At 44.5% G+C, this 9177-nt stretch overlaps 1 protein-coding gene across 5 annotated transcripts; it reads left to right on the top strand.

Annotated features, from left to right (window-relative positions):
- The first annotated feature begins 470 nt into the window (after positions 1–470).
- LOC125724900 (uncharacterized) lies at positions 471–7450 on the top strand. 5 transcript variants are annotated; one of them, XM_049001358.1, is made up of 4 exons: positions 471–535; positions 6293–6403; positions 6639–6825; positions 6954–7450. In XM_049001358.1, the coding sequence occupies exons 1-4, from the start codon at positions 472–474 to the stop codon at positions 7258–7260; spliced, it is 669 nt and encodes a 222-aa protein (XP_048857315.1). In that variant the 5' UTR covers position 471; the 3' UTR covers positions 7261–7450. The 5 variants fall into 5 exon arrangements, with proteins under 5 accessions (XP_048857315.1, XP_048857318.1, XP_048857317.1 ...); XM_049001361.1 differs by lacking the exon at positions 471–535 and adding an exon at positions 690–816; XM_049001360.1 differs by lacking the exon at positions 471–535 and adding an exon at positions 1329–1579 and having other exon boundaries at positions 6280–6403.
- Positions 7451–9177: the final 1727 nt, after the last annotated feature.

Below are 9177 nucleotides of genomic sequence, written 5' to 3' on the forward strand. Positions count from 1 at the left end.
TTATGTAAGTCCCGCGTTTGAATCCCAGGAAAAGGGACGCGTCTGTTTTTAAGAAAATGAAAATTCCTGACCGTATTTATCGTAGATACTGGAGATTTTGTTCAGGTGAAATGACTCATGAAAAATTACTTGACGTAGAACTTCTATATTCTTTCTCGACTCTTATTCTGGTGTGTTTTAAAAAAAAAAAAAATTCTGCACTACTCAATGGAGTTCTCAGAGATAGTATTCATAGCTTGGGTCCTTATTGAGCTAGCATCGGAAATTCATTGCAGAGTCTCGAAGCACTTATGTAAGTCGCTCTGGCTAAGGGCGTCTGCCAAATCCTGTAAATGTAAATGTAATGTAAATGTAAAAATAAAATAAATAAATAAAGATCTTGCCAGGTGACTCCCCGGCAGCCGCTCATCAGTCTGTAATTCCCTTCGTAGGAAGCGGAGCATGTGCGCGGCTTGTCCGCGTCCCGGATCAATGCACCGGGGATTCGTCATAGGTACATTACTGAGAGTCGGCAATGCAGTTGAACCTTTAACACGTGAGCTTGAAGCACCTGTCGTGCAAAGGATGTGCTTATTCGGAATTTAAAAAATATGATTTAGTAATTGCACTGTTTGAAGGTGGGAAAAAACAGGTGCCGGTGTTCTCCCTTTGTTATTCAGTACAGGTCCACTTAGTTAAAGCGCCGTATAATTGTACACCCAGCGGGCAGCCAGGCGAGGCTTTGGGCGATTCGATGCTAGAAATCAACTTGTCACCGAACATAGGGGTTGTTTTGTTTCAGGCATGTTTCGGCTTTGGGAAACGCCTGTAAGCTTTGTGAGTCACGCCGGCATCCTCCCCTTTATTGTCCTGTGTGTAGCTATGTAACAAGGTACTTGTCACTAATCGCCCGAGATTCCAGACACAACACACCCGTCTAAGACTGCATACCTAGAGCCCGGAAAATGTCAAGACGATCTGGAAACTGAGGGGGGAGCGGCGAATGAGAGTTTGATATGAGAGGGGCATAATTTAATAATTGAAAATGCAATGGTGTATTTTTTGGAGAATACTAACGAATCCAAATTAAATACACCCCGCAGGTCCCACGACCCTGTCTGACAGGGCTATTATCTGTTATATTCCCTGAATATGTAATATATCATTAGCTTCTGTGCATACTATACAGTGTAGGATTTTTCTTGTAAACTTGAATCAGTGTAGTTATTAATCTATCTTAATTCTCTTTTGCATACTTTAACCAAGTGCCCTTTAGGTGGATTTGACATCTGGCAACTTTTTTACGTTGGCGGTGGTTTTTGTTTTTATAACTGCTATTCTTATTTAAAAGTGTCGTTTCTGCTTCTTTTGAATCTTAACGTGCTTTCATCTAACGTCTCGTAACCCAGTTGAAATTTACCGGAAAAAATAATGATCAGATTACATTTGAATTAATAAAAATTCCGAATAAGTAAATACGAATTTCCTGGGTAGCAGCATTTCTGATAAACTGCATCGTTTCATTTACTACAGCAGTGCACGCACGCTGTGATTTTTTTCCATGTAAACATGACCGGACAAAATGCAACGCTCCCAAGTGGTAAGACTAGTTTCCTTAATCCGTTTACCGTTAACTTGCTTCAGTGTGATGCTGATTAATCTTCCCTATAATAAGTGTCATATGACCAGCTGCGCAAACAAAAGCAATGTAAACGACACTTAAGGTCATTCAACTGCAATATTCCCCGAAGGATCGTTGAAAATATATATTTTGGAACACATTCCCGCAATGTGTTGAAAAAGGTTCCACTTTCACGATGCCCTACCGAAGTACCGGATGAAAATTAACTGATGTCACTTTCTAAACCATTTTACTCAAAGGCATTTATACATACCGCATTTTTGCTGACTTCGTGCAATAGGTTCGTGTTCCGCCACTGCGGGATTCGGGCAGAGGTGGCAATTTCAGGTCAAGAAAGTAAAAATCCAGACAAGGATTTTGTTTCAACCAACCAGTTGAGTACTCTTTGACTGTGACTCCTTATGCTGAACTGGTTGGTTGAAACAAAATCCTGGTCTGGATTTTTACTTTCTGGACCTGAAATGGCCACCTCTGATTGTACCGGTCGGAGCAAAGCGGTATGCGGTACAGAAAAAAATCAAGTCTAAACAGAGATCTCTCGCAGCGTTCTCTAAAGAGCAACGTACAATGTAATTAGACTTACAGAACTAACCTATACAAAGCCTGTGTTAAACCTATACCAAGCCCCCCCCCAATCTTTCCTGCTCCCCTGGCTATAGCTATAGGCTCCATTAACTATGTTTGATCACTTCAGGGGACGAAATATCTCGAGCATTGCACCGAATCGTTTAGTTCGTTCGTTAGACTTGATTGTCGCTCAGATCCGGGATAGCGTCTCTGTCGCCACCCTCTGGTGTAGTGATGTAAGTACACCTGAAAGAATCGTTGTGCGTAATGTAGTTTACAGTTTTTCTATATTGCTAAGACACATTCCTGGAAAACTGCTCTCCTTTTCCCTAAACTGTGAACACAAAACCCAATTTTCAAGCTACATTCACAAAACCTCTGACTCTTCTTGCAAAATCAAACTTTCACCCCAAAACAGTTCAATCTGTGCTCAAAACTGAACTATGCTGTCAAATCATGCCTCAAGTCAATCTAAATGAAATACTCCACTGAGTAGTCACTAAACACTACATAGAAAAAAGGAAAACACAATGCTCAGGACATGAAGCGGTAGAAATAAATGTTTATTTAGGCTAAATGCATGTTGCAAAACAAAATACCTGGGGCATTTGTAACCCTTGTACATAGAAAAAGGAATTTGCAAAAAAACAGAAATCCTGTGCATTTACATGTAGCACTTATATGTAACCATAAAGCACAAAAATATACAAATGAACTACAAAAAAAATAAGTGCATTACTCCGCCACAGCATCATTTCTCCGTACTGGGTCAGGCCACAGGACTTCATCTACATCACAGGCCACATTTTCTCTGGCCAGACAACTGGGAAAAACCCCCTGGCATTTCGTATCCAGGCCTGACATGCCTCCACACCCATGTCACCACTAAACCCAGCTTCATCCATGTAGATGTATTCATGGAGTTTTTCCATTGCATCCAGTTCAAAAACTCTCTAGAAATAGATATATATTTTTGTGAGTGATCTAGGCCGACTACAGTAAATCACTACTTACAGTAACCAACATTTATGTATCTGGATATATACCAACCTGTACATACTGGGATCTTTGCTCTTTGATTCTATCAGAGTTGCGTTCAAAGGGCACTCTGTACAGTTCTTTCATGCGCAGTCTGTTGTGCTTGAGGACACAGTCAACAGTAGAGAGGCTGTCACTGTTGATACCCTCAAAATGCACATGGTCCTCCATGATCCTCTGCTGAATTTCACGCAGTCTAATGGTGTTGTTCTCACGGACCATGTCGACAATTAGGGTCTCTTGGTGTGGGGAGGGGGGCGGCATGGTGGTGCAGTGGTTAGCACTGTCGCCTCACACCTCTGGGACCCGGGTTCGAGTCTCCGCCTGGGTCACATGTATGTGGAGTTTGCATGTTCTCCCCGTGTCGTCGTGGGGTTTCCTCCGGGTACTCCAGTTTCCCCCCACAGTCCAAAAACATGCCGAGGCTAATTGGAGTCACTAAATTGCCCATAGGTGTGCATGTGTGAGTGAATGGTGTGTGAGTGTGCCCTGCGATGGGCTGGCCCCCCATCCTGGGTTGTTCCCTGCCTCGTGCCCATTGCTTCCGGGATAGGCTCCGGACCCCCCGCGACCCAATATAGGATAAGCGGTTTGGAAAATGGATGGATGGATGGATGGTGTGGGGAGAACATAGATGTCCTACCACCCCCATGTGGCAGTCGTTCAATTCTGCAAAAAGAGAACATGCACTTACAAAAATACATACATGAAATAGGCCTACGAACAGTCAGACTAACCCTCCATTACAATACTATAGTACACTGGCACAGTGATGTACCGAAACATGTTTACTGTGGGACAGTATAAAGTACAGTCATTGTACATATGTAATTGTTGCCAACATTTACATACTATAATGTCAAAAAAAAAAAGTAACTACCTGTTCTCTTCTCTAAATCTTCGGATTGTGGTGGATACAGTGAATCTACTGATGTTTGGTTGTACCCTTAGTCCAGCCTCCTTCATTGTCATACCATGGACAAGAACATGGTCAATCACAGTAGCTCTGATTTCATCAGATATTACTGTTCTTTGTCCTCGCTGACCACCTCGACCGCCTTGACCTGCTCGACCTCCTCTCACACGAACTCCTCTGCTTAGATTTCTATCCATTGTAGTGCCTCACAAACCAGTGCTCTGGCTTATATGTACCCTCACGTCATTAGCCACAAGTGTGATATATTTTGAGTTGTTGTGTTCAACCGGTGACACCTGAGCTTTAATTGTGTTTGACTTTTGCCACCTGTGCTCACCACTATGCGACACAGGTGCATCACAATGACAATGTGTTGACAAGATGCATCTAAACAGGTGACGAGTGCTTATGGTTTTGCCAAAAGAGTGACTGATTCAATAAGTGGGTTCAGGCAACTGAGAATTTGGTTCAGACAATAGGGTTTAGTGTTTTAGCAATCGAGAAAAACTGTAATGAAGGGGAAATAGAGAATACTTATAAACATATTATAGCGCATGTACGTAACCTAAGAATTAAAGCGACCTATACTGAAAAAAAAATATCTAAGCGCACATGTCAGAAGTACCGTAACAAACGAACTCGAAAAAATCATTCAGTTAAGTCACTGTTTGTCAGTTCTGCCATATGCACAGGACATACAAAGGATTGAAATTGTATTTCTCTTGGACCCATGATGAGTGCACGAACAAACAAGTAAATACAAATATAAAAATATTAAATAAATACGGTATGATTATAACAGTATATATATATATATATATATATATATATATATATATATATATATATATATATATATATAACATTATAACTGTGTATAAATAGTGAATGAACAAATGACAAGTAAGAAAATAAATTTCAAAACTAAAATGAAATACTAGGGTTAGAAGGTGAGGGGTGGCATGGTGGTGCAGCGGTTTGGTTTAGTGTCACCTTACACCTCTGTGAGCTGGGTTTGAGTCCCCCTGGGATTCCATGTCTGTGTGGTTTGCGTGTTCTCCCCACGTCATTGTGGGGTTTCCCTGGTTTCCCCCCACAGTCCAAAACCATGTTAAGGTGAAATGGAGCTACCAAATTGCCCATATGTGTGAGTGACTGGTGTGTGAGTGTGAGTGACTGGTGTGTGAGTGTGAGTGACTGGTGTGTGAGTGTGAGTGACTGGGGTGTGAGTGATTGGTGTGTGAGTGTGAGTGACTGGTGTGTGAGTGTGAGTGACTGGTGTGTGAGTGTGAGTGACTGGGGTGTGAGTGTGAGTGACTGGGGTGTGAGTGTGAGTGATTGGTCTGTGAGTGTGAGTGACTGGGGTGTGAGTGTGAGTGACTGGGGTGTGAGTGATTGGTGTGTGAGTGTGAGTGACTGGTGTGTGAGTGTGAGTGACTGGTGTGTGAGTGTGAGTGACTGGGGTGTGAGTGTGAGTGACTGGGGTGTGAGTGTGAGTGACTGGTCTGTGAGTGTGAGTGATTGGTCTGTGAGTGTGAGTGACTGGTGTGTGAGTGTGAGTGACTGGTGTGTGAGTGACTGGTGTGTGAATGTGAGTGATTGGTCTGTGAGTGTGAGTGACTGGGGTGTGAGTGTGAGTGACTGGTGTGTGAGTGTGAGTGACTGGTGTGTGAGTGTGAGAGACTGGGGTGTGAGTGACTGGTGTGTGAGTGTGAGTGACTGGTGTGTGAGTGTGAGTGACTGGTGTGTGAGTGTGAGTGACTGGGGTGTGAGTGTGAGTGACTGGGGTGTGAGTGACTGGTGTGTGAGTCTGCCCTGCCATGCGGTGATGCCCCATCCTGGGCTGTTTCCTGCCTTGCGCCCATAGCCTCTGGCACAGGCTCCGGACCCCCCGCCACCCTGAATATGACAAGCGGTTTCAGGAAATGGATGGATGGTACTGAGCAGAAATAAGGGAGAGCGCTGCAAATACGCTGGACTCACGTTACAAGAGGCAAGAGTGGATACCAGCATTTTTGAGTTTTTCATTGGCGTTGCTCTTTTTATTGGAATCGTGTCATCATTGCTTTCTGCGGGGGGGGGGGGGGGGGGGGGGGGGCAAAAAAAGCAGGGAGGACGGGACCCTAACCTACTGCAGCCTGCAATTACAGGGCAGGGTATCCAGGCCCCTGAGACAGCCAAAGGTCCTGCGACTCACCTGATCTCAGCCCGGAGGATCCAACAGCTTTTCCCGGAAAGGCCCTGTCCCCGAAGCAGGATGGGTGAGACCCGAGACAGACATTTATATCACTAATGATATATAATGAAACTATAACATTCTTAAAAATGTATTTATCTCATGTTCAGGCATCACTGAACATAAACATGTCTGTGTTCTTCATACACCATGCGTAATATTTTCGTACATTCAGTAAAAGTCAAAGGTGAGATTAATGGGAAGTATAGCAAGAGGAAAAACAGAAAGTTTTATATTTAATAACCGTTCCCCCACTGTAGGGTCGACGCTGGGGCAAAATATGAACACATCAGGGCCCACAGCGGCCCCAGACGTCAGCACAGTGTCCGAGTGGCTCAACACTAATGTTTTCATCGCCATCCTGGTGGTGCTGGGGGTCGTCTTGTTGGCCCTCTGTCTCGTGTGCTGGGCAGTCTGGCGAAGCAGGATCCAAGGGTCCACGGATGTGTAAGCCCCCCCCCCCCCCCTTAAAGTAATGCAGCTTTATTGCAATAGCCCATTATAAAAGTACATACTAATAACTAATAGGAATAATAATAATTTTTATTTAAACTGTTATTCATTCTCTGTTTCAGGAGACAAGCTGAGATAACAGTGTCCCTCGGTGGGGGTCTGGAGTGTCCTGACCGCCCCGTGATTAAGATCTCGACGGGGCAGAGACATGCCACCAAGCTGGTGACCAAGCTTATCAATGCTGGGTGGGGCCCTGTCGAGCATGTAGGCTCAGCACCGGAGAGTGGTACACCAGGAGGCCCCCGCCATCCCAAGGCTCCAGAGTCAAGGGTGACACCCTCCCAGGTCCAGTGCCAAAACGAACAGGAAGACTCATATGACAAGGCTGGACCCTCCACACAAGGGGGCGCTCTTAGGCGCGTCGATTAACGGAAGAGACTGCCCTCTCTCGTCCAGTTTGAAGGACAAAGGCTGTTACATTTTAATAAAATCAGAAATATGTCTTTGCCAAGCCCAGTTCTGCTTTCATGCTATCATACAAGCTTTGTAATGTAATATTGCCATAAATTCAGTAATGGATAAATATTAATATCGCAAAAATAAAACTATTTTTCAGGAAGTGGATGGTATTATTCAGGATTCTTTATTATCTGTATGGCAGAAGCAAAACAGCATTAAATTGATAACACCGCTATGGTGTCGTATGTTTTACCACCACTGCGCACGGAGGGCAGATTCAGACTAGGCTGTGGTGCCCTTGACTCGGGTGGGGTCCCGCCGAGGGGGTGTGAGAGCAGCGCCGGAGTGTCTCTCACTGCCCTCTCCTCCGCCACATCATGCCGGGCTCCGTGCGATGCAGACCCTGGTCTCTCCTGTCACCAAAGCCATCTTCATAGCGCTATTTCTGTTCGCCATTCTGCTCATTCTCTATGTCATCCTCTGGTATATTTGCAGAGACGTCGACAATGAGTACATTTGACCGGAGTAACGCAGGGAGCCGAAGGTAGGTGAATTGGTGCAACTTTTAATTTGAAGCACAGTTTTAAATACGGCCACGAACGATTCTGTCGTTACTTGTTGCCTTTCCTATAAATATACGGTATTTACGGTATAGCAGTATTCAGTACAGTGTCCTGCAGCGCTGCAGGAACGATGCTTACTTGTTGAATGGCGATGAAGTGTCCGCACGTCGCTGTTCGTAATTTCATGTCACGTCGGCTGTCGTCTTTTAATTATTGAATAAATTGTATGATCTGGTGCGTTTTTAGCAGCTTAATATTACGACGTGTCGTCTTTTTCGAGGAGGCTTGTTTGACCTCCCCCCAGTCAAAGAAACAAACGGGGAATACAATTGTTGATAATTTGTTAAAATAAAAATAAAATTTAAGCTGTTAAGCGAGTGTCAGATCATTATCAATTACCAAATATAATGACGGTGTCATACAGCGTGAGCTATTTAAACTGTCGTGCTGTTGCGTTGCAATAAGTATCCTATGCACCCAGTCGTCGCTTTATTAATCAACTGCTCGATCCACTCCTTAGGGATTTCAGCAAGAAATTATACAGAATATACGTTTATTAGGTACCCCCAGATAGTACAGGGTAAGACGTACTTTTGCCAAAAGAACCGCTTCAAGGACAGACCATTTTTCCAAAGAAGCCTGTTTGCACACCACTGTAGTGCCGAGCAGTTATTTTGCACTAGCGCTTGTCTTGAGGATCCTAGCCGTTCTTCTCTGATGTCTGTCATTAACAAGGCATTTTCATCAGCAGACATCAGTGTCGTTCACCACGCCATTCCTCCCGTCATACCACGTTAAAAATCCCGTCCTAACGCTCAGCCGCATGGACACTGAAGCTCGTGACCCCATCTGCGTGCTGCTGACATTAACAAGCGTGTGTGTCTGATTAAGGAGGCCCGCTGCTTTTAAATGGTCCGTATAATTTCAGCTCTTGGTGTCTTCATGCCTAAAAGCATATTATATATATATTTGCCCATGTGAATCAGTGTATTTCACTTTGTATGGAGCGCTATTCAGATACTTAATTGTATTTAACAATGTATGTGGTGACAGGTTCCGCGTCTGTGTCAGAATTTCCTGAGCAATGCAGGATGTACAATGTCTCCCTTTTGATCAGCCACTGGTGTGAAGGATGTCTTCGAAACCCAGCGTCTGACTCAGTGCTGTTTGACCACAGGCACTGATATTCCGCGATGGCCCCCGCATCGCCGGGAAGGTGGAGCGCCCTGATGTCGATTTCGGCACAGACGTCACTCTGCACAGACCTCTGAAGAGGACGGATCGGCGTTCCCACGGTGATCACGTTGCACTTCTACATATAGCT

This window comes from Brienomyrus brachyistius, unplaced genomic scaffold, assembly GCF_023856365.1.
Source record: "Brienomyrus brachyistius isolate T26 unplaced genomic scaffold, BBRACH_0.4 scaffold58, whole genome shotgun sequence".
Classification (NCBI taxonomy): domain Eukaryota; kingdom Metazoa; phylum Chordata; class Actinopteri; order Osteoglossiformes; family Mormyridae; genus Brienomyrus; species Brienomyrus brachyistius.

Coding starts and splice junctions, on each gene's coding strand:
- LOC125724900 (XM_049001358.1), top strand. CDS start 472: ATGCACCGGGGATTCGTCATAGGTACATTACTGAGAGTCGGCAATGCA. Junction 536..6,292: donor TGCAGTTGAACCTTTAACAC/GTGAGCTTGAAG, acceptor CTGCAATTACAG/GGCAGGGTATCCAGGCCCCT. Junction 6,404..6,638: donor CTGTCCCCGAAGCAGGATGG/GTGAGACCCGAG, acceptor CCCCCACTGTAG/GGTCGACGCTGGGGCAAAAT.